Consider the following 24911-nt stretch of genomic DNA (forward strand, 5'->3'; position numbering starts at 1 on the left):
CTCCTCACCCACGAGGGGGTCATTGCCCACCCCCGCCCCCTGGAACTCCTGCCCCATCCAAGCCCCCGCGTTCCTTGACCCCCCTCCCCCAGGATCCCTGCCCCATCCACTCCCCTCTCCTGTCACCTGACTGCCCCAGAACCGGGCAGGAGGGTCTTGTGGGCCACCGTAGTGGGTGCCCACCCCACCCCTAAGAGCCAGAGGCACCTGCCGGGGGGCGAGGTGGGGAGTCCCGGCGGTGCTTACCTAGGGCAGCTCCCAGGAAGCATCCGGCAGGTCCCTCTGGCTCCTAGGAGTGGGGGAGCATAGCTGGGGGGGGGGAGCAGGGGGAGCGGCCGCTCCCCCACTGATCACATCAAAAGTGGTGCCTTAGGCGCCGACTCCCTGGGTGCTCCGGGGCTGGTGCACCCACGGGGAAAATTGGTAGGTGCAGAGCACCCACCGGCAGCTCCCGTCCCACGCCCGGCCCCAGCTCGCCTCCACCTCCTCCCCTGAACACACATTCCCGCTCTGCTTCTCCGTGCCCCTCCTGGCTTCCCGCGAATCAGCTGTTCGGCGGGAAGTCGGGGAGGGCTGAGAAGCAGGCGGCGGCTTCCCGCTCAGGCCAAGGGTGGTGGAGGTGAGCTGGGGTGAGGAACGGTTCCCCTGAGCACATCCCCCTGCCCCGGGTTACCTGCTGCGGCGTGGGCAGCCCTCCTTGCACCCCCCCCACCCCAGCTCACCTCCGCCTCCCTGGGCCTGAGCGGGAAGCCACCACTTGCTTCTCAGCCTGCCCCGGCTTCCCGTGTAAACAGCTGATTTGCGGGAAGCCTGGTGGAAGGGGGAGGGCGGAGAAGCACGTCAGGGTGGCGCATTCAGGGGAGGAGGCGGAGGTGAGCTGGGGCCCGGGGGTGGGGCGGGGAGCTGCCGGTGGGTGCTCTGCACCCACCTTGGGTGCTCCTCGCGGAACAACCAGTTCTAAAAGAGCTTCTAAATTTAACAACCGGTTCTAGCAAACCGGTGCGAACCGGCTCCAGCTCACCACTGGCTTTAACTACCCCTCAGTATTTCTTTTCCCTACTATGCATGCAAAATTTACTAGGTTATTTTATGACTTATGTGAAATATCAGCAGGGCTGACTATTCATTCCTGCATATTTAGAAGCTGCAGCGAGATACTTGAGAAATTCAGGGCAATCTCCTCTCTTTATTCTGTTAAGTCATTTCAGTCCACTATGGCAGTATAATTAAGTTGCATAATGCACAATAGACTATTTTTAATGTAAAAATCCTGTCAAGCTTCTATTCCAATATGGCCATTTTGTGACAGAGTGAAGTAAACGACTTGGAAAATACCAGCAATGGCTGGCTAGCTGATTTATAATATCTGTATCATGAAATGTCTCTGGTTGACTCAAGATATTTAATCTGTTTAATATGGACCCATTGTAATGTGTTCAATGATTGCATTTTATTGTTACTTTTTAACTAAAATGGCATCACCAATAAACAGTATACAATCTTTTTCAGCTGTATTTTTAAAGTCATCCATAAAAGAAGACATCATTCCCCATAATTCAAACAAACATACTTGACACCTCAGAGTAAAAAAAACCCCTTAAATAGGAAATAACTTTCATACCCCCTTATGTCACGTAATATAGATATGCTTCAGCTTGACATTGGTCAATTGGATTAAACAGGTAAACACTAGAGAATTTAACAAAATCATCTTAAACATATAAGTTTGCTACAGTGTTCAGAATGTATTCATTAAAAACCAGGCTCTGATTTCACCAAAAATATTTTAAAGATCATATACAAACACATAGTTGGGCTTTATTCACTTAAAAAATACAAGTGCATGAGTTTTGGTTTATTTCTCATTTGTATTGTTTTGGCATCTGGAGACACATTACCCTGAATGTCTGACTGCAAACAGAAATCACACAGAGTGGTACATGGTAAGTGTGTGGAATTAAGGTAAACTGTAAAAGAATATGTTCATATTTTGTGCCCTATGTATAAAAGGGTACTAATGGAAGTTATGTGTATTGAGGGCCTGATCTCTCTCCAATGAAGTCTTTCCATTGACTTCAGTGAGGACTGAGTTGCACCCAGAGAGACTCACTCTCTCAGTAGAATTTACCAGCAAGCATGCATAACACCGCTTTCTGTGCACAGAAGAATACAAGTTTTTGAGTATACAAACACAAAGCATTTTGGAGAAATTTGTTTTTTCATCTCACAGTAGAAGGAATGTGTGGGTAGTAGAAGAGATGTGGCTCAGGAACACTCATTTGAGTACGTAAGATGCACAAAAGCAATATGGCACACAAAAGGTGGGATTATATCTCGACTGCTTCCTTTCTTCAACAGTGATCCGATTTACTAACAGGTGGTAGAATGCCTGAACTTTCAGAGGTTTAAACATGGAGAGAGCTAAGCACAATTCAAGCAAGTCCTTGTTTAATGTGCAAGATGCAGTGTCAAGTACGGTATTCCTTTCTCAAGAATACAGTGAACAGCACAACATGTGCAAGTTCTGCCAGACTGTGGCCCTTAAAAATTACACAGATCTGCATTTAGCAATTTAGGGTAAGGACAACTTTTGACCCTATTGTACCTACCACAGTTTTTTAAACTAGCAATTCTATTGGGGAAGTACCCAGTATAAGCTTGGTCCTTTGTGGCTGACAGCTGTACAAGTAGAGCTATACAAAACTTCCTTTTGAAATTTGCAGCCAATCAAACCTTTGGATATCAACCTGAAATTTTGCAGCTTCTCTTCAAGTTTTGCAATCCTTCTTCAACTGTGGGATGAGTTTTAAGTAAGCCTGTGCTGAACAGTGGTCTGGATGGAAACCATGAAAAACTCAGTGGTTTCAGTGGATTTCACACATAGTACATATTAACATATACAGTGTGCGTATATCATATCAGGTGTGTGTCTGATAAAAGGGAATGTATGGTAAAGTTTGCAATTTTAAATAAGAACAGGCAAATGTATGTAGATTGCTGCCATATGGGCCATTAATGTCCAAAACCAGACCAAACTTGTGCAACAGTATTTTTGGGAATGCTTCTTAATGACATAGGAGCCATTATATTTGTTTTGGCTTGAGCACTAGTCAAAGGTGTGGTTAACATTTAAAACAAATGTCACTTATGTGCAGGGAAAGGACATTTGCAGAATCACAGACTTGATACATTACATGGTGTGTTGCACTTTTTTCTGAGCTAACAGCGTAAACCTTGCGTAAATAATGCCTAGTGCTTTTATGAGTCTGACCCATACTGTCAGTAGTTTTAAGTAATAGATATGTGCATATATAATTTTTACTTTAATATTAAATTTCCATATCAACTTACAAATGTAGTTTCATTCATTTTAAAGTCACAAATAATTTCCTCTTTAAAAAAACCTCTAAGAAATGTAAACAGAATAACATCATAAAATGTTTTTTTCCTTTGTTACTTTTAAATTTTAAAATGTGAATGCAAACCAATGTGCTGTGATAGGTGTAATGTAATATCTTAAGGGACTTATAATAAAATATAATTAGTAGGAACTTTATGTCATATTCCCTAAATGGTTTTTAATGTGTGCAAAAAGCTCTGGTGATTTATTTTCTGGGATTACTCTGAGTGCAAATATAATTTAACTGAAATATTTTTTTATTTTTATTTTTTAATATTAGAAAATAAGGCAAGTCCATTTCTGAAAAAGGTGCTGCACTTCTGGGCTAAACATACCTTCTAGGTCACTAGATAAATGTGACAACTATGAAAATTATCAATAATAAAAACATTAAAAATAGCTGCAATTTCATATCGACTGAAAAGCTATCAAAAGACAAAGTGACCCAGCATTCATTTCAGAAAATATTTTTAGACTTCATAAATACAAGCACCCGGTATTTACATAAATTATCTTCTCAACTAGTTTTCCTTTGAAACACACTTTTGTTTCTAACAGATATGTCCGTTAAATTATAGAAATGTTTCAAACATGAAAAAAGGACTGTGTAGCAAAATAGAAATATCAGATCATGTTACTTTTTTGGATTTGCTTTTTGCTAGGATTTGGTTTTTAAATATCTGCAGTCTGCTACTACAGAGCTTTTTCAAAAACACAATGCCAGGAAATGAAGAACTCTGTACTTGTAACAATTAGTGCTACAGTATAACGAATCCATTGTGGGTTATTAGGTTAAGTTCACATGCGTTCTAATGATTATTTTCAACATTTCTGCCTTTAAACCCTAGTAAATTGTTTATCTTACTTTTGAGCTTCAGTACATTGTTTCACGATGGTATAAATCAGAAATATAGCCATTACAGACCTAATTTCTTTACATTTTGACTATTTTACATTGAGCACCTTTTTACAACTGTGAATTTACTACTTTAAAATTTTAAAAAATTTAGACTCATCAATACAAAGCCAGTGTTTGCTTATGCAAAATGGAATGTAATTCTTACTGCCTCTTACTGAAACAGTGGAGACAATTACGTTTTATATTCTTTTCTAAAATACACACACAACTCTTTACTTTGTTACCAGAAGGAAACTAGACACAGTCGTATTATTTTACAGCATACATTTCACTAGGTTTGCGTCACGTTTGTGTTGAGAAATGTAATAATGTGTAAAAATCCTGCTCCCTTTTAATTCTATGGGAATTTTCCCATTTGACTTCAATGAGAACCTAAAATAAAAGCCTGCAATTTATGCCATCAAATAAACCAGTGGCTTTAACTACCCCTGGGTATTTCTTTTCCCTACTATGGATGCAAAATTTACTAGGTTATTTTATGACTTATGTGAAATATCAGCAGGGCTGATCCTATTCATTCCTGCATATTTAGAAGCTCAATGCCTTCTCTTGTAATGAACTTCAATACTGTAAGAATTTAGCCCAGACCAGTCAGGTAATCTTGAAAGTCTTTAAGCCAGCAAAGCATAAAGAAGCTACTGTATAAAGACTTTTGGTTCAAAAGAGTAGTGCAAAGTTATACTGCTTCCAAATATGACTGCTCCACTTTTTCTGTGATTAACAACTGGTGCACAGAAAATAGAGTGCCTACCCTATTTTTCAAACACTGTTTATAACATAGAAAAAAGGTGTCCAATAGCCTCAGGGAATAATAATTTCCATAAAAATATAACCCACGTGGTGGCAAAACTGAATCAATTGCAGAGCATATCTCTACTTTTTTATACCATTTCCTGTTATGTGGAATGTCCACATTCCATGCTCACTTCCATTCATGATGACATAAAAACAATAACCCTTGAGTCCTTGGTAGAGGTTAAAGTCAACCCCCAGCAAGGCCGCATGTTCAGGTTCAGGCTGGGGATGTAAGGGTAGTTGGACTGTAGTTTCCCATTAAATGGTAGAATGTAAGCAGTGTCAGCTACTAAGCTCACTTGAGGTGCTTAAGTGTAGGGGCTTGTATTTAAATTAGAATGGGAAGCACCTCCTTGGAAGGTCAGGCTGCTACAATGATTGTGGTCACTGCTGCTTAGTGCTGAAGGGTAAAAAACACAATTTTTTATCTGCTTACTCTCCAGCACTAAGATCCAACTGTAAAGGAAGGTATTTTACCTGAGAAACAAAGGGAAAACTTAGAAAGAGGCAGTCCTGAACAGCTGCATAATGTAGTTTGTCTCTAAAAGCTAAACAAAGGCATTTTAGAATAATTACAATATGATAATTATTTTTCCTTAAAAATATCTGCATAAAGTATATATTTTATAAGTGCATAATTAGAAAATACTTCTTTTAAATATAGTTAAAACATATTATGCAATTTATACGGTTTAACTTTGGTACAATCCTATGCTTTTGTTTTGTTTTTAGCAATAAGTAGTTTTATATCATCAAACCACGGAAACCTTAGATTTATGGTAAGTTTAACTGCAACCAAAGTAGCTAAATCCATCAAGCTTTAACTTGAGATAAGATTGTAAGTAACCTTGATTGGGGCTATACACTGCTTTCTCATGCTTACAAAATAGGTCTCCTATGATGTGTGCAATATCAGCTCATATCTGAATTCATTAATATGCAAATTTTTGTTCATTTTTCCTTTAATGTCCAAATTGGAATCATGCCTCCCTTCTGTGACCTGATCTTGTTCGTTGCTGCATTTTTTCAGCAAGTTTCTATTTTCTAATTCTGCTCCTTATAGAATATTTTCCTAGAAGTCTCAACTCCCTTCAAGATAGTTGCCACCTTAAAAATGGCAAGTAACACATTAGATAACAAGATAACATAGAACCTTATAGTTTAACACTGTTTACAAATCCTGATAATTGTGTTACTAAAGTACAGTAAGTGGATTTTTTTTTTTTTAGCTCTTAAAAGTACATAATGTGTATTTATCTTCTGGTCTGTTCTTCACTAGAATTCATTTAAATTTCATTTCTGATCATTGCCGGTGTCTGTATGTATAACTTTTTTCAATAGGTCTGCATTTTAAAGTAAGTAAAACAATTCTCCAATTCTTTGGCTTTAGAGGAATCATATAGCTGTGATAGTTTCATTGTGGCGAGAACGTGACCTTTCCAAAGTTACTCGTCTGTTATCTGTAATAAAAAGAGAGAAAAAACAACACACCATAAGATTTGAAACATGGATATTGCAATGTCAAGAGGTTTTCAAACAGTCCTGAAAACTATTTCAAATAAATATGTAAATAAGTAACTAGAAAACTGGATCAGAGAGGTTTTACACTGCAGCTGCCAGGCTGAGTTCAAGAGTTCTGCAATCAGCAATAAATTACTTACTTGATCAGAGAAGCAGGGTGATAAAAGCATTGGAAGAATCCTGAAGCATACTCCCCTTGGAAATAGCAGATGACAACTAAAATGCTGGGTAAAAGTGTTATTCTACAAAGTATCTATGTACAGTGACTTTGGAGGAAAGGCAATTCAAATTTCCACTGAGTGTTCAGTACAAATGTGGTGAAAATACACCTCTTGGACAGAACAAGATACACAAAAAATGTAAGGGTTGTAAGATTGTTCACTTGAATTGGGTACACATACTTATATAAATAGAACAGTTAAATCAGCCACTTCCTAAGCATTTCCTGATTGTGTGGTGTTAACAACTTTCAGTATGAAATATTACAGAGTAATTATTGCAATGAATAATGAATATATCCCCGTCACAGGAAGAAATAATCATGGGCTAAAGCCAAATGCTTTCAAAGTTGTTTTAAAAGCCAGGAATGTGGCAGAAAACAGACTTTTCTTTTTCGAAACCAGAATGGATTTGTTTCTGTGGATTTCAGAGGCAGCTAGTCTGCTGCACAAAATGCAACTGATATGGATAAAATTCTTGTTTGACAAAGGTGTTCTATTGATTACTTAAGTCCTCAACCAACAAAGCCAGAAATTGGCTGACTGCCTAGAGGAGGGAAAGTGTATGGTGTAGATCCCTTGCCCAATCCAATGGAAACTCCTCTACAGTATTTTTGTAGCTCTTGTTGGTGTTTCCGCAGCCTTCCCTTTCCCCGCTTCCATCCTTGCATGGTTAAGATAATGCATCTACGCTACCCCTCTTGTGAGGGAATATACCTCACCTGCCAATGATAAGGTCAGCAGTTACTGGAAGTTAAAGCTCAGTGCACTGCTGCCTAAGCAGGAAAAATCCAGGAAGGGGAGTATCGACCCAAACATGTGATGTGCTTCTAATACAACAGTGAGCAGTAAAGTATCTAGCAAATTTTAATATCAGTAGGGAGAGGTGCCCAAGTACTGTCATCTGCTGAGCTATTTAGTTGATAGATTTTCCATATTACTAACTCTAAATGTGCAAAAAATCATGAGATTTACGAACGATAGTAAATGTTGGTTTCTTTTTATTTGCTTTATGGTTTTTGTCTCTTTAGAGTTCATGTTTTCTCAACAGTGAAGGCGGCAGGAAACTTTTTTTTCTCAAATGAAAGTTAAGATTCTCTTCTAATTATGTGAGTCCAGGAGCCGGGGCCTTAAGAAAAACATCAAACTTCCAGCAGTTGGCAACACTGGACTTTCCTTCCCAAGATGACCTCAAATCAAGCTAATTTAATTTCTAATCATTAGCAGTAACCTGAATTGGTTTTCTAAATTATTTGCAACTGTTAAGAAAGGATTTACATTTACAAAGGATGGTAAGGACACAGATCATAAGCTAGAGACGTAGCTGGTGGCGGCGGCAGGGAGAAAGTTCTGGACAACTCCATTGGAGAGGGCACTGATCCAGTTATTCTCACTAAGACATGATATTAGCACTTAAAGAGATTTTTCTGCAGTAAATATGTAAATAAGTAACTAGAAAACTGGATCAGAGAGGTCGATGGTGCTCGACAAGAGAACTTTCTTGCAACTTTTACTGTTGGGAAGGGAAGCAGAATGCAAATTAATCTCTGGTCTTACCTTTGTGCCACACTAAAAATAGCGATGGATTAGATTTAGCTGTTAGTAGCTATGTAAAACTGTTACTGTATTTTGAGATAGTATTAGTGTAGTCACCTGTTTCGCTGTGATCAAAATTTCCATTTGTGTTCGTAGGGTTTACAGAGGAAATGAAGTATTAGTGTATATATACACACCTTAATCTAAAACAAAGAGTTTCATATTAAGATCTTTATGGGGATAGACTTCATCTGAGAACCTCTTTTAGTGCAAATTAAAACTGGTTTATGCACTGTAATAATCAGACCTGCTGAAAATGTGATTAGGCCTTACCAGTGATTCATAGTATGTCTATAGCTCTTTTTTATCCATAGATCTCACAGCCGTTGTAAAGGAAATGTTACATCCACTGAGCCAATTTTTAATCTCAATGATATTTATTTTGTAATTCTGTCTGTCAATTTGATCATCATTGTATGTTTTAGAACATATATATGTGTACCTTTCTGAAGAACATAAAATGTAGGAAAAGGCAAATAAGAGATACAAACACTGGATATAAGAATGAGGGTAACAAAAACAAGTTCACAGTTAATTGTTATGAAAACCTTGTATTACAAGAAGTTCCACAATATATACTAAATTCAACCTCATCCTATTCTCGCACACAGCCAGATATATAGTCATCTGTGTGGAAATGTTTTATGAAAAAAAGGCTGCACAGTTCAGTACTAAAGTGGAGATTTGCACATGCAGTGTGAAAGTCTTTAGTTATCTAAGTAGGGATAACTATAATTTTGATTGGACATATTCCTGGAGCTTTCATCACATGACAATTATTAATTAAAGATTAATTTTTAATTCCTGGAGACTCCAGGAGAATCCTGGAGAGCTGGCAACCCTGTATCTAAGACACTATTTCTCAAATACAGTATCCTACAATTCCTTCTAAAACGTTTGTGAAACATGTTGTAGTACAGTGAATACCAGAATCAGTAACAGCCATTTATGACAGAATGTACACAGTAGATTTTACTGAGACAGTGAAGTACATAGTGTGGGACTTTTCCACCACAGGTGCTTTTGAAAACACAATCCATTTAGTTTTAAACAGGTTTCAGAGTAGCAGCCGTGTTAGTCTGTATTCGCAAAAAGAAAAGGAGTACTTGTGGCACCTTAGAGACTAACAAATTTATTTGAGCATAAGCTTTCGTGAGCTACAGCATCACTTCTCACTGTAGCTCACGAAAGCTTATGCTCAAATAAATTTGTTAGTCTCTAAGGTGCCACAAGTCCTCCTTTTCTTTTTAGTTTTAAACAGTTTATGTTAAAATTTGCTGTCGTATACAATACCATAGAAATGTAGTGCTGGAGGGGACTGCAAGAGGTAGGATTAAGTATACCTAAACCACCCCTGACAGGTGTCTGTCTAACCTGTTCTTAAAAACCTCCAGTGATGGAAAACAACTTCCCTCCAGTGCTTAACTATCCTTATAATTAGAAAGATTTTCCTAATATTCAACCTAACTCTCCCTTGGCGCAAACTAAGCACATTACTTCTTGTCCTCCCCGTGGGTGATATGGAGAACAACTAATCACCATCTGTCAAGATTCCTTCCCCACTGTCAACTCTAGGGTACAGATGTGGGGACCTGCATGAAAACCTCCTAAGCTTACTTTTCCCAGCTTAGGTTAAAACTTCCCCAAGGTACAAACTATTTTACCTTTTGCCCTTGGACTTTCGCTGCCGCCACCACCAAACGTCTAACCGGTATTATTATTAGGAAAGAGTCCGTTTGGAAAAGTCTTTCCCCCGCCAAAATCCTCCCAAACATTACCCCCCCCCACCTTTCTGGGGAAGGTTTGATAAAAATCTTCATCAATTTGCATAGGTGACCACAGACCCAAACCCTTGGATCTTAGGAACAATGAAAAAGCATTCAGTTTCTTAAAAGAAGAATTTTAATAGAAGAAAAAGTAAAAAGAATCACCTCTGTAAAATCAGGATGGTAAATATCTTACAGGGTAATTAGATTCAAAACATAGAGAATCCCTCTAGGCAAAACCTTAAGTTACAAAAAGACATAAAAACAGGAATCTACATTCCATTCAGCACAGCTTATTTTCTCAGCCATTTAAAGAAATCAGAATCTAACGCATATCTAGCTAGATTACTTACTAAGTTCTAAGACTCCATTCCTGTTCTGTCCCCGCAAAAGCATCACACAGACTGAGAGAGCCTTTGTTTCTCCGCCCCTCCCACTTTTGAAAGTATCTTGTCTCCTCATTGGTCATTTTGGTCAGGTGCCAGCGAGGTTACCTTTAGCTTCTTAACCGTTTCCAGGTGAAAGGGTTTTTCCTCTGGCCAGGAGGGATTTTAAAGGTGTTTACCCTTCCCTTTATATTTATGACACCATCCTTTTACATATCTGAAGACTTATGTCCCCCTTCAGGTTCTCTTCTCTGAACATGTCCAATCTTTCAACCTTTCCTCATAGGTCATGTTTCCGACATCTTATCAATTTTGTTGCTCTTTTCTGCACTTTGTTTGAAGCCTTCCCAGTGCTGAGTAATGTGAAACAGTTACACCTAACAAACTATTCTTTGACTACTATCTTTCAACCAGTTGTGCACCAACTTTATAGTAATTTAATCTAGACATTATTACCCTAATTTGCTTATGAGAATGTGAGACTGTGTCAAATGCCTTACTAAAGTCCAGTATGATCCACTTAATGACCGCCTCCCATCTTGATCAGCAGGGATAGGAAACAAGGGCATCATTGTCTCCTTGCTTCTGTAAACCTTAGAAAGGGGCAAATTGAAAGATAACCACACAGCCTTGCCTCAGTCCATGAACATAAGAAAATGTACCATATCCTCTCTTCAATACACACTGAATGATTTTAGTGAGAGCAGGCATTCAAAATTTAGTGTGAATTAACAGTATATGATTTTCAAAAGCCAACCAAAAGTTCTCTCTCACGCTTGGTACTCTCAAAGAGGTTAAGCATTTCTGCTCAATTTTTTAAGTAAATAAAGAAGGGGCCGACACATCAAGAGAAGGAAGTTTTAGCTCTCTTCTCTCCAAAAAGTGACTGAAAATAGTAGTGGGGATGAGAATGGAACCATTCTGCAACCTTAACTATTGTTGCTTCCATTCCCACAACAATGCTGGGAGATTAGGGGCAGAATGCATATAAAATTCTCCAGGGCAAAGAAATTCTCTTGATGGCTCTGCTAATTTGTACTGTCTTTAGGTCATATACCATGGGGACACAGCAGAACACTCGCTGTCAGTAAACAAATATAGAAAAAGCTCCTTAGAACAGACCTATCCAACAAATATAATTTTATTTGTTTTAGCCAACAGCTGTTCAGAGTGGCTAAGCAGGGAAAAAGAGACAAGGAGCAGAGTTTTTGTTTTTCTGTATATAGATTACAAGACCTGAAGGAAACATAGTGATCATCTAGTTTGACCTCCTATATAACAATGACCAGAGAACTTCCCCAAAATAATTACTAATGCAGATCTTTTAGAAAAACATCTAATCTTGATTTAAAAATGGCCAGTGATGAAGAATTTACCACAACCCATGGTAAATTGTTCCAGTGGTTATTAACTCTGTTAAATATTTATGCCCTAGTTCCAGTCTGAATTTTTCTAGCTTCAACTTTCAGCCACTGGGTTGTGTTATAACTTTCTCTGCTAGATTGAAGAGCCAATTGTTCTCCAGTTAGGTACTATTAAATTGTAACATACCACAGATTGAGCTCATTGGAGTCTTTAACAATAAGGATTCTAAGGCGTGTTTTCTAATCCTTTAATCATTGCTGTGGCTCTTCTCTGAACCCTCTCCAATTGCTTCTTGAACTGTTGACACTAGAACTGGACACAATATTCCAGCAGCAGCTGCATCGGTACCAAATACAGTGGTAAAATAACCTGACTCAAGATTCACCTGTTTATGCATCTAAGGATCACATTAACCTTTTTGGCCACAATGTCACACTGAGAACTCATGTAAAGGTGATTATCCACCAGGACCCCCAAATCTTTTTCAGGATCAGTGCTTCTCAGAGTCCCTCATTCCGTATGCATGTCTTGCATTTTTTGTTCCTAGATATACACATTTAAATGTAGCCATATTAAAATGCATATTTTTTGCTTGCACCCAGCTTATCAAATGATGTAAATCAGTGCTACTCGAAGTGGTGGTCCGTGGACCGGTGCTGGTCTGCGAGCCATCGGCTGCCGGTCTGCGCACACATTGGAAAAAAAAATTGCCGGTCCCCCACATCAGATGGCTTGAGAAGCACTGATCTAGATCACTCTGGATCAGTGATCCGTCCTCTTCGTTATTTTCCACTCCTCCAATTTTTGAGCCATCTGCAAACTGTATCAGTGATGATTTTATTTTCTTCTATGTCATTGATAAAAATGTTAAACACCATAGGGCCAAGAACCGATCTTTGAGGGACCACACTAGAAACCACCCCACTGGAAACATACCTTCTCAATGAGATTCCTCATTTACAATTATATACTAAGTTATATCAGTTAGTCAGCTTCTAAATCCATTTAAGGTATGCCATGTTAATTTTATATAATTTGAGTTTTTTAATGAAAATGTGTGCGATATCAAGTCTAATGCCTTGCAGAAGTTTTATGTATATTACATCAACACTGTTACCTTTACCAATCAAAACTGTAATCTCGTCAAACCTATCAAGTTAGTTTGACACAATGTATTTTCCATAAACCCATGCTGATTAACATTAATTATCTTACCTGCCTATAATTCTTTAGTAATCGAGTCCTGGACCAGCCACTCCATTATCTTGCCCAGTATTGATGATAGACTGACATGCCTGTGTAACCCAGGAAATCCCCTGTATCCTTTTTGAATATTGGCACAACAACTGTTTTCTGGAACTTCCCCAGAGTTCCAAGACTTCTTGAAAATCAGCATTAGTGGTCCAGTAAGCTCCTCAGCCACCTCTTTTAAAACTCATAGACACAAGTTATCTGGACCTGCTGATTTCAAAATGCCTCACTTTAATAGCTGCTGGTTAGCATCTTCCTGAGATACTAGTAGAGTAGAAATAGTGTTATATGATACAACTACCTCATCTGTTTTTTTCCCATATAAAGAACAAAAATACTTACTGAACACTTCTTTTTTGTGCATTATTATTGATAATTCTACCACTTCCATCTACTAATGGACCAATACTATTGTTGGGGTTCTTTTTATTACTAATATACTTAAACTCCTTATTGTCCTTAAAATTGCTGACCAAAGATTTCCTTCCGTCCCTTTGATTCCCTTATCAATTTTCTGCAATTCCTAGATTGTGATTTATATTCATTACTATCAACTTCCTCTTTCTTTCATTTGTTATATATTTTTATGGCTATCTTCACTTTCCTTGTAAACCAGGTCTGTGTTATGAGCAATATGGTCTTATTCCTCAATTGTGGCTTTTGGTACATCTGGTACAGTTTTCTTATATGATTTGCAATTATCATTCACATTTTTCTGATTAAATTCTTTTTCCCCACTAATTTGGCTCATAATTGTTTTTAGTAATGTGACATTTTAAAGCACCTATATATATATATATATATATATATATATATATATATATAAATATAAATATAAATAAATAAATAATTACTGGTCTAGAAGTTATTCTGTTTGCACATTATAAATGTGATCAAGTCATGACCACTTGTACCTAAGCTACCATTAATTTTTATTTCTGTGTTCCTCTTTATCTGTTAAGATGAGGTCTAAATAAATAATTCCACTGTGTTGGCTTCAACACTTCTTGAGTTAGGAAATTGTCATCTGTAATATTTAGAAATTCCAAGGATGTTTTATTATTAGCAGCACAAGATCTCCAGCAGATGTCACTCAAACTGAAGTCCCCCCCCAGCATTTTTCCTACACATTATATAGATAGGTGTGTAAGGAGCTGGTCATCCTGTTCCCTAGTGTGATTTGATGGTCTGTAGCAGACAGCAACTAACACCTCATTTTGTGCTTTATCTGTTAGTACATTGATCTATAAGCATTCAAGACCATTTCTTCCAAGTTATCAGTGACTTGAAAACTGGTAGTGCCATTTTTTGGCATAGAGTGCCACTCCCTCTCCCCTTTTGCCCATTCAGTGCTTCCTAAATAGGTTGTAACATTCCAATCATGTGACTCATCCCACCAGATTTCAGGAACACCAACTAGATTGAGTTTATGATCATAAGTAAGCAATTCTAATTCCTCTTGTTTGCTACTCAGGCTCCTAGCATTGGTGTATTAAGCAAATAAATATTTTCTTCTCTTCACGTTTTTTGGTTCCTTGATTAATCTGGTTTTCAATGCCTCAATTTTTGTGTTAACTGAATGCTCATATCTTTCCTCTTTTGTTATTAGTTTAATGCTCTCTTGACTACTCTGGTCTGCTAGTCCCTGAGAAGATTGGTTTCTTTTCTCCTGAGGTGCAGGCCCTCCAAACTATACAGTCTCCTCTCCCCATAGAAGGTGGATGAATGTTCCACAAAACCAGAATCATCCACTTATTGAGCCAGCAGTTCACTTCCAGAATCTACTGCATTCCATCTTCCTTCACCTGTGGGACAGGAAGGATCAGAAAAGATCACTTGGACATTCTGCTTCTTCCGCATGCTTCTGAGTTTCCTGAAGTGATCTATTATATGTGAGATAGCCCACAAAACACTATAACTGGTGGCAATAAGAATCATCACAATTGATCCTTTCACATTCACTTCAGAAACCTATCCAATTTTAGAGTGATGTCTTGTGTCTTGACTCTGGGATGGCAGCACATCATTCTGTTGTCTGCCTGCCACATGCAGAATGTCCTTTCAATTCTTCTGGGTATTTAATTCTCAACAAGGATCGTCTGTCTTCCTTGGATGGTTGAAGAACACTTTGTGGGCAATCCTGTCTTACAGGTTGGGCCAAGCTGCCATTGACAGGTGTGTCCTGTACAACTCTCTGTTCCTTTGGACTAGCTGGATCTTGACAATTATATTCCACAGTTCCCATGCTGAGGACGTGGTATCAACTGAAAACTTCTAGCTGTGTGGAATTTCTCCTGGTACTCTTCTCTCTGGTGGCCACAGCCTGCCCATTCTTGTCTATCTCGAGCTGTGTAGAACGTTGCCATGACTGCTTGTTTCTGGTGGTTACAAACTGCCATCCTTCTCTCTGGAGTCCTCTCTCTCTGTCTTCTTGGTGGCCAGCTCCTTTCTTTCTTGAATGTGGGGGACTGAAGTTTCCTGAACCTGGCTATCTAGGAACTCCACAGCTTCTCTAATTCTCAGTAACAGTTCTACTTGCCTCTCCAATCCAAGAACCTTTTCTTCCAGCAGTAATCAACTTGCACTTTATGCACAAGAAGCACCTTCTGGCTTCAGGCAGGAAAGCAAACATAGCACAGTTACTGTAGGTCATCACCACTGTTCTACTGCTGGCCATCTTGAAATCACATATAGAGCAGAACCAGGAATGAAAGCCATTCATGGTCCCTCTGAAACGTTCCTGTTAGCTGCCTCTGTTTGCAGTTCCTGAGTTTGTGTGGCAAGCGACTTTTTATTCCAAGTCTTGCTGCTTAGCTCAGGTCACCTCCACACCTCACCACCAGTCTCTAAGCAATTAACCACTCAGACTTCAAAAATGGGGCTGATCAACGCTCCTAGAATCAGAACCATGAGGCCCTTACTATGGCACTAACGAAGTCCTGTCTCAGGTGTTTACTCAGGGGCCCAGGGCCCAGCTACAGAGTCCATACAAAAAGAACAAACAAAGTCCAACAATGAACCCATGGACCCCTCACCACTAGTCCCACTACCTCTGAGCTCTCCTATTAGCAGCCTCTGATCTCAGCTCATATAGAAATGGTAAGGCCAAAAACAAAGTTAATGCAATGATCTGCAGACAAAGAAACTTCCTCCAAAAGCCAGAAAACCAAGTTATATACGAACCCCTAGTGGTTTTTGGGCTGGAAGCGTGGATGAGCTTATAGATCAAGCAAGCAGTAAATAACCAAAACTCAATACTAACCCTCCATAGCCACAAATTCAAGTATTAACAAATTTAAGCGAAGGACACAGAATAGCTATTGCTATAGCGTAGAGTGATAAGCTTTATACAAAAGTATTCACTCCACATCCAGTCAGCAGACAAACGTGTCAAAGCTGGTTCAGCAGAGCATAAGCTTGAAGCTTTACAGCTCATCCAACATTGACTGACACAGCGCTAAAACAGGAGATTTCACAACGGAGGCTGCAATGTGGACCAAATCGATTAAATAAAGTGTGAGTAGCTCTAAAATGTCAAGTAAAATAATTACCTGAATGAAATAACTCCACAGAAGTGTACCTTCAGCTATCCACAGTGGCTGTATTTTCTCTTTTGCTTTATCGGAGCCACATTGGGTAAAACAAGTTTTTTGTGTCTATGTAAAGCTATTATTGCAAAGAAATCCCACTCTCACCATTTAAATGAAGGGCAAATGTCCACAAAAAGCATGGGGAAAAAACAAAGATACAAGACTTTAGCTTTAACTTGATAGCATCCAACATTACAGTTGAAAGCAAATATCAAGAAGGCATAGATGTACACTGCAGGAGCAGGTAAAAATCATGGTGAATGATAAAATTTCTGTGGCCATTATTCATCCATCCCAGCATACATATCTAGCTGATGGACAAGATTTGTTTATATATGTGTAGTTTAGGTCTGCAGAACGTGGTCAGTAATTGAAACAAAATGTCTATATTGTCAGGAGAACTACTGTAAAAATAAGCCACCCAGGAAGAGTGACAAGCTGTAATCACTTAGTGCAGAAGTGATGGTCACTCTTGGATGTGTATATGTGAATTTTAAAATAGTCCCAAAGAACTTACTAGCTGCTTGTGGATTCCCTGTAGTAGTCCTTGATCCCACAACCAAGCTTGTCCTGTATCTGCTTAATTACTCTAAGACTAACCATTAAATGCAGAACACAAGATGTTATTTGTTCGGTCTTTAGAAATAGCTAGACTTCACATACTTAATGTTTGTATCAGTGCCTCATGGCCAGATTTAGGAGCAGGTGACCCATGTGACTGTCTGGGGTGCCATTTTTGTTGTTAGTGACAAAAGGGAAAATAGAATGTTTGAAGTAAAATGTTTCCAGTATTTTGTATGTGGATTCATTTTCACTAACCTCCTAGAATGTTCTGGAGAATCTAGTGGAACCTTCCAGACTTTCTGAGAACTACATTTTCCTTGAACCTCCTAGAATCTTGTCAGCCATGCCCTCGCAGGTATATAACGTGCGGGGCATCGACAGTGAGATATAAGAACCAAGTGAAGTAAGAGTCCAGCTGCGATATTGTGAACCTTGTTTTATTGTGTAATTTTGAAAGTGTACAATGCGCTTTAAGACTTGAAGTGTGTAAGTACCATGGAAACACAGCACTGGAGGAATGTGCTCAAGCATCTGATCTCAATTACCCTCTTTCTTGCAAAGAATAATTTGGCTTCCCAGGGCTCGTGGATACGACGTTCACTGAACATAATGGTAATTTCCTGGGTTGGTAGAGCTCCTTGGGAAATATGACAACGTCATGCATGAGCACCTACATGGAGTAGTTTGTAAAGCAGCTATGGGCCATTACTGCAGCAAAACAATTCAAAATTAATTTATTGACCTTATGGCAAGGAAGGTGCTTCATAACATTGATGCTGTTCGTCACAGCAAAGTAGTATGTTGTAATAATGGACTGCACTCCCTACATTAGTCACAGTGAAAAGATGTCATTTACAGTAAGACTTGTTGACAACGAGGATGGCTGTATCCAAGTAAAGGAACACTTTATTTGTTTCCAGTCTGTGGATGACTCTACTGGAAAAGGCTTAACAGAACTGTTTATAAAAGATTTGAATGAGAATAAAATAAAGCTTCAGAATGGCCAAGGTTATTACAATGGCATGAACATGAAGGGAAGAAACAGTGACATCTAGGCAAGGATCCTTATGCTGAATCCAAGAGCTTCCTTCATGCCTTGTGGCTGCCATTCCCTCAACCTGATTGTGTCAGATGCATCATCATCTTCTTTAGATTTAATATCTGTCTTTGGAGTACTGCAAATGATATATGTCCTGTTTTCAGCATCCACTATCAGGTGGAAGATCCTCATGGACAATGTTACAGCTCTGACCGTGAAGGCAGTAAGTGATGTTCACTGGGAGAGCCGCATTGACAGCGAAAGGCCAGCAAGGTACCAAGTGAATGTGGTTTACAACTCCCTGATGGAACTGGCACAGTTGAGTAATGCCAAGGTCGGAATACGACATGAGGCAAAAAGCCTGGCAAACCAGATCACTGAATTCAAATTTCTGGTCTCAGTTGTGGTTTGGCACGATATCCTGTTCAAAGTGAACTTTGTAAGCAAGGTATTACAAACTCAGTCGATGGACAGCATGACCACTACTACTTTGATGAGAAGCTGCCTTGATTTTGTTGTGGCCTGCAGACATAATGAATCTGAAGATGCCATCACTGCTGCCAAAGAAACGGAAAAATTTAGGAGTAAAGCCTGTATTAATCAGAAGAAGAGACAGTTTCTTTATGAGGGCAGAGATGAAGTGATGGGGAAGTTTGGAAGAAAAATTCAAGAGGCAGTTTTTTGCTCACTCATTGACTCTGCTTGAGTGTCCGTCGAAGAAAGGTTCAGACAAATGAAGCACCACGAAAAGACCTATCATACTGCTTCTTTATCATCTCAGTTTAGTTTTGTGATGGAAATAAATAATATTCAGTCAACTCTGCTGTGGATACCTCTCGTTAACTGTAATGCAAAATTACCCACGTGTAAAGATGAAAAGAGATGCCCACCTGCCTGTCAGTTTTGTGCCATGAGATGAATGGGGGGAAAAGTTCTGAATAATTATTTCTTAGGCAAAATATTCTAATTATATCCTTTGACTTGATATGAAATTTCAAATGTATAATTTCGCCCTACATTCTTTATGTATGAGGAATTACAGATCCGGTAGGGAAAAAAACATCTGTGAAAGGTAGTCTCCTTTTCTTAGTGCTCAACGGTACTTATGTTATTAAAAAAAACCTCTCAATAGTTGCAATGGATTTATTAATTCAGTAGCTTGTTATCAGCATGAAACTCTGCTGTGTTAGAGGAAAAAACAAATTATATTTTACAGAACTGTAATCACTACTAAGATTAAATCACTTTTCTGTATTTCACTTTCTTACCCCCCCCCCCCAGGTATTAAAAATCGGTGCTCTCTCTCTTATTACGAACCTCCCTTTTTGGAAACTATCATCTCTAGTAGCAATATAGAGGTTACATGATCAAGTAAATTCAATTATAGCAACTTTGGTGAAACTGAAATACTTGATAGCAGAAAAATCCACAGTGTACTAACTATAGCTTCAAGGAACACAAAACTAAATCTGTATTATGCTATAATGGGTATAGAAGTGTTTACTTTGACATGTCTACCATTAAAACTACAAGTGTATAAAACCATTCTCTTAGGCTCTTAATGACTAATATTTACATACTTAATAAGCTGACTAATTCACTGGAGTAAAGTCAAATCTTATGAATCAGTCCAAGTATCAGTCAAAAAACAGTTATTCAGCTTACCATTGGAACTGCATAGAAACAGCACCAGTGATCTTCTGTGGGCAAAATGTCAAAGCTCATTAAAAAGACCTTTTTTGAAAAGGGTTACTGGGTTTGTGCATTTCAGTTTTTGTATAAGGCTTTCATTTGCTAATTGAGTTTCGATCTTAGTTATGTTCTATGACAAATATGGTATGCACTTACAAAGCTAAATTCAGATGCTGAGAGCCTATGTGAGACTAGACAATAAATTGAATGCACAAAAGCATCAATGAAATAATGAATTCTATAAAGTGATAGCCCTTAAACAAACCAATTTAAGCTTACTGAAGTTATTCAATATCTACAGTATTCCTTTGTGCTTTCTTATACGTATCATAGGAAACAACCTCTATTTGCACATTCAAGGTATCCAATAAAAAACATATAGTTAAGGCTATTGGCAAATTAAGGTCCACATCTGTGATAGTTTTTTTTTATATTAAATTCTGTTAAATAACTCTACAGTTAAAAATATGGATAAGGCTCCAAAGTGTAAAGAACTCAAAAGTTAGGAAATGCTAAAATTATGGTTGTGCAGATAACCTTAGTTTGCATTGTAACTGGAACTGGGCAAAATGTTTAGACCAAATATATTTCAGCAAATATTGTAGACTCAAATCAACCAAACCATTTAGCAAATTCATATTGAATTTGCTGAATTGTCAAAGTTGAAAAAACAAAAATCGCCAAAATGTTCCATTTGAAACTCAAGGTTTTATTTTTAGGTTTCAAAACTACTTTTCATTTAGAAACTTTCTTTAATTTTCTGTAAAAATATTAAAACTAAATGCTTTGATCAATTTTTTTTTAAATTGGTTTGCCACATTTTTTTAAAAACAACACAAAACATTTTTTTTATTTCTCAAATCTGCCAGCAAATTGTAAAAATCAATTTTTCGCATAGCTCTAACTGTGATACAGTCTTTAACATGACCATACATATTTTTTTCCTCAGGACAGCAGCCACATTCCATGTACAGGATAGACAATGCTCAGTAAAATGAGACCCATTCAATATTTCTTAATCCTCCCCACAAACTGTGTGGCTCCAAGCCTTGTTTACTGTCCACCCTCCAGACACTTTACTAAGTGTGTGAAATCTTATTTCCTTATGAACTTTTCTACAGTGCTTATCAGCATAATAGCCAAATACCTCACAAACATGAATTAATTTATCTTCAAAACACCCCTGTGACTCAGGAAAGCACAATTGCCTCCATTTTACAGATGAGGAACAGAGAAAAATTGAGTCTAAAATTTGCGGAAGTGTCCACTAAATTGGATGCTTCAGTGATTGTCTATACTTACAAGTTTACAGCAGCACAGCTGCACTGATACAACTGTGCCACTGGAAGAATGCTGGTGTAGCCGCGTTATGCCGATGGGAGAGAGCTCTCCCGTTGTTGTTGAGCTGGTTTTATTACAAGCTGCGGTAGGTATGTCTGCGGGAGAGTGTTTCCTGCCAACACAGCGCTGGCAAAACTTATGTCACTCAGGGAGGTGTTTTTTCACAACCCTGAGTGACAAAAGTTTTGCTGACATAAGTGCTAGTGTAAAGATGGCCTGAGTGCTCACCTTGAGATAATTAATTTTTCAGAGGTAGTGAGCACCTGCAGCTTCACTGAGTTCAGAGTTATGAATACTCAATACTTCTGAAAATTAGGTCCAGGTTATCTCATGCTGGTCACAGAGAAAGGGAAGAGCTCACATGCAGTCACCACTTGGAACATTTTGATCTAACTTACATCACACAGAAAGTTTGTGGCTGAGACAAGGCTGGGTCCCAGTCCAGTGCCTTTACTACAAGATCAAACTTTCTCTTCCTGCAACCCGATGCCTCATTCACTACACTCCTTCCACTATTTGTAATGAATGAGGAAGGAGTCATACAGATAAGCTCAGTGGTTTCACAACCTCTGTCATTTAACACCCACCCTTTGTACACAAATGCCTCTCTGCCCATCATTTTGCCAATAGCTTCGAATAAGATCCATGAGCACACGAGTATTTAATAGCATATGTATGGCTGACAGGAGCAGTAAAACCTTGTCTATAGCACGGGTGGGCAAACTATGGCCTGCGGGTCGGATCTGGCTCGTGAGCCATTTTAAGCTGGCCCACGAGCTCCAGCTGGGGAGCCGGGTTGGGGACTGCACCACATGGCTCGGCCCCGCTCCAGCACTCTGGCCGGGGCACTGTGTTGGGGGCCGTAGCAGCGGCTTGGCCCTGCTCTGGCCTAGGTGCTGGGTTGGCGGCTGCTCTAGCCAGGGCACAGGGTCGGGGGCTGCTCCACGCAGCTCCCGGAATCCGTAGCATGACCCCGCTCCAGCTCCTACGCGCTCCAATGCGAGCTGCAAGGTTGGTGCCTGCAGATGGGGCAGTGTGCAGAGCTACCAGGCCTCACCTCCCCGTAGGAGCCGGAGAAGGGACCTGTCACTGCTTCCAGGAACCGCTTGAGGTAAGCGCCGCTTGGAGCCTGCACCCCGAGCCTCTCCCCATGCCCCAGTCCTGATCCCCCTTCCGCTCTCCAACCCCCTCAATCCCAGCCTGGAGCACCCTCCTGCACCCCAAACTCCCCAGCCCCTCCCCAGAGCCTGCACCCCTTGCCGGAACCTGCATCCCTTCCCCCACTCCTGCCCCAGCCGTGATCCCCCTCCTGCCCTCCGAACCCCTCGGTCCCAGCCCAGAGCACCCTGCTACACCCCAAACTCCTCATCCCCAATTCCACCCCAGAGTCCACACCCTCTCCCGCACCCCAACACCAATTTTGTGAGCATTCATGGCCCGCCATACAATTTCTATTCCCCGATGTGGCCCTCGGGCCAAAAAGTTTGCACACCCCTGGTCTATAGTTACATGTGCATTCTAGAAACTTCTAGTTACTACAGTTACACCTTATGAATAAAAAAAGATAACCTAACTTTACCTCTTTCACAGTAAAGAAACTTTTCTGATTTTAAATCCTAAGAGTTCAAAAGTGACAACTTTGTGTGACAAGGTAAAGAAATAATGAATGCTCAGAAAGAGGAAATTATTACCACTTGAACCTCGTTATTCAAACATAGAACAATTCCTCCAAGGAAAGATGGGGAAACAGTAGCATCTAACATCTAGACGACAGGTTAAATATGACAATTGAAATTAAATCGTTGCAAATTTTGTTGTTCAACTAAACTAGTAACATGAGTTGCATATATCCCAGGTGTAGTTCTTGTGGTTTATAAACATTACTTTCTCCTTAATTTTCAGAAGTGAATAGTTTAAAAAAATCCAATAATTCTCAAGTGGAAAATTATTCAGTTATTCAAATATGAAAATAGTGTCCTCGCTCTTCCCCCTGAAAAGAATTGTAGCTTAAACTTTCAGAAAAATGAGCAAACAACTGTGCAGTCAACTATGGCCACTGCATGTATAATTACTTCAATTGTATTCATGCATAATTTGCAACATATTTCTGAAACCTGATGTTTTTAAAGTCTCCAGAAAAGAGCACACAGCAGCAGATATGACAAACAGAATCTGGAATTTCATTTTAATTGTAAAATCTACTTAAAGCTCATTTCTATATTGTAATAAAATATAATGTAACTGCCTTCATTCATTTGCAAGATATGTCAGTGATGATTGTTGTTTTTCTTATAGTAGCCAACAGTCATCAAGACTAAAGGGTTCATCTCTATGTACTGGGTTTTATGCCTGTAAGGGAAAATTACTTACCTTGTAATTATACTTCTTTGAAGATATCATTCCCTCTCTTGGGTATCAAGCCTGCCACATGAATCTGGATTGAAATCCCAAAGCTACAGAGTTTTGGATGGCTACAGAATCCCTACATAAGAGCAGCTAGAAACATTCTGACCCAGTGCCCTGAACCTTCTGATCCTTTTTCAGGCAAAAGGATGAAACATTCACTTATATGCAGCAGTAAAAGCAAAACCCTCAAATGCTATGGGGAAGTTGGTCGTGGGAGATATCTTCAGAGAAGCAGCAGTACAAGGGGAATTATTTCCCCCTCGCCCCTGAAAAGTAATCCTGTGACCATGCTTTCACAACTGAAGAGTAAAAGACCCATCTAATAAATGTTATGGCTGACAGGTCACAGTAGTATGCACTAGAACCAGTGTCAGCATGTTGCTGGTATGTAGGGCGAGGAGTGGTATTTGTGCTAATTGCTCTGGCTTGAGGAATTTGTAGCCAGGAAGTTTTGTGCAGGAGGCATGAGACCTAAGAGTGAGACGATGATGTTGGTATATTTAAAAATTAACATTATTAAGTTAAGTGTCCAAAGTCAATATGTCTGTTATTTTAAACTTCCCAAAAGTGAAAGAATGACCTTTTCCAGAGCAATCAAAATAAAACAGAACAGTACTTCATGTTAAAAATATATCCTGGCTGAGTAAACTTGAAAATGACCACTCAAAAAAGGAACTAAGAGATCAATTTAGCAGTGGAAAGAACAAGAAAAGTTCCATTTTATCAGAGTAATTTTGGTTGAAGCAGAAGATGGGGAAATGCACCCTATATGGGCATTTGTAAGGCCTATGCCTTTGGAACGCAATGAAAGCACTTGCATCAAATATTCATTCATTCATTCATTTTCAATTTTTCTCCCTGGGAAAGCCATCTCATTTTCATAAGAGACCCAGGAGACAATATTCATATAATTCTAGTGTACTTTACTATAACATAAACAATAAACAATATAAAATGGCAGACTATGGTGAATTTCATTTGAAAATAATTCTTAAAACCAAAAATCTTGGATGTCTCTTTCTGTGGAAAACATACAAATGCCTGCCAATAAAAAAAGTCAAC

General features: G+C 39.1%; 1 protein-coding gene across 5 annotated transcripts in view; it reads right to left on the minus strand.

The window, feature by feature from the left end:
• Positions 1–1431: 1431 nt before the first annotated feature.
• DIAPH2 (diaphanous related formin 2) overlaps positions 1432–24911 on the minus strand; it is an 811416-nt gene continuing 787936 nt past the window's right edge. For all 5 annotated transcript variants that reach the window (XM_037908252.2, XM_037908255.2, XM_043522784.1 and 2 more), the window contains one exon: positions 1432–6574. In XM_037908252.2, coding sequence (XP_037764180.1) covers positions 6510–6574 — 65 coding nt within the window. In that variant the 3' untranslated portion in view covers positions 1432–6509. The remainder of the gene's footprint in view (positions 6575–24911) is intronic.

The sequence above is a fragment of the Chelonia mydas genome, chromosome 9 (assembly GCF_015237465.2).
Source record: "Chelonia mydas isolate rCheMyd1 chromosome 9, rCheMyd1.pri.v2, whole genome shotgun sequence".
NCBI classification, from domain to species: domain Eukaryota; kingdom Metazoa; phylum Chordata; order Testudines; family Cheloniidae; genus Chelonia; species Chelonia mydas.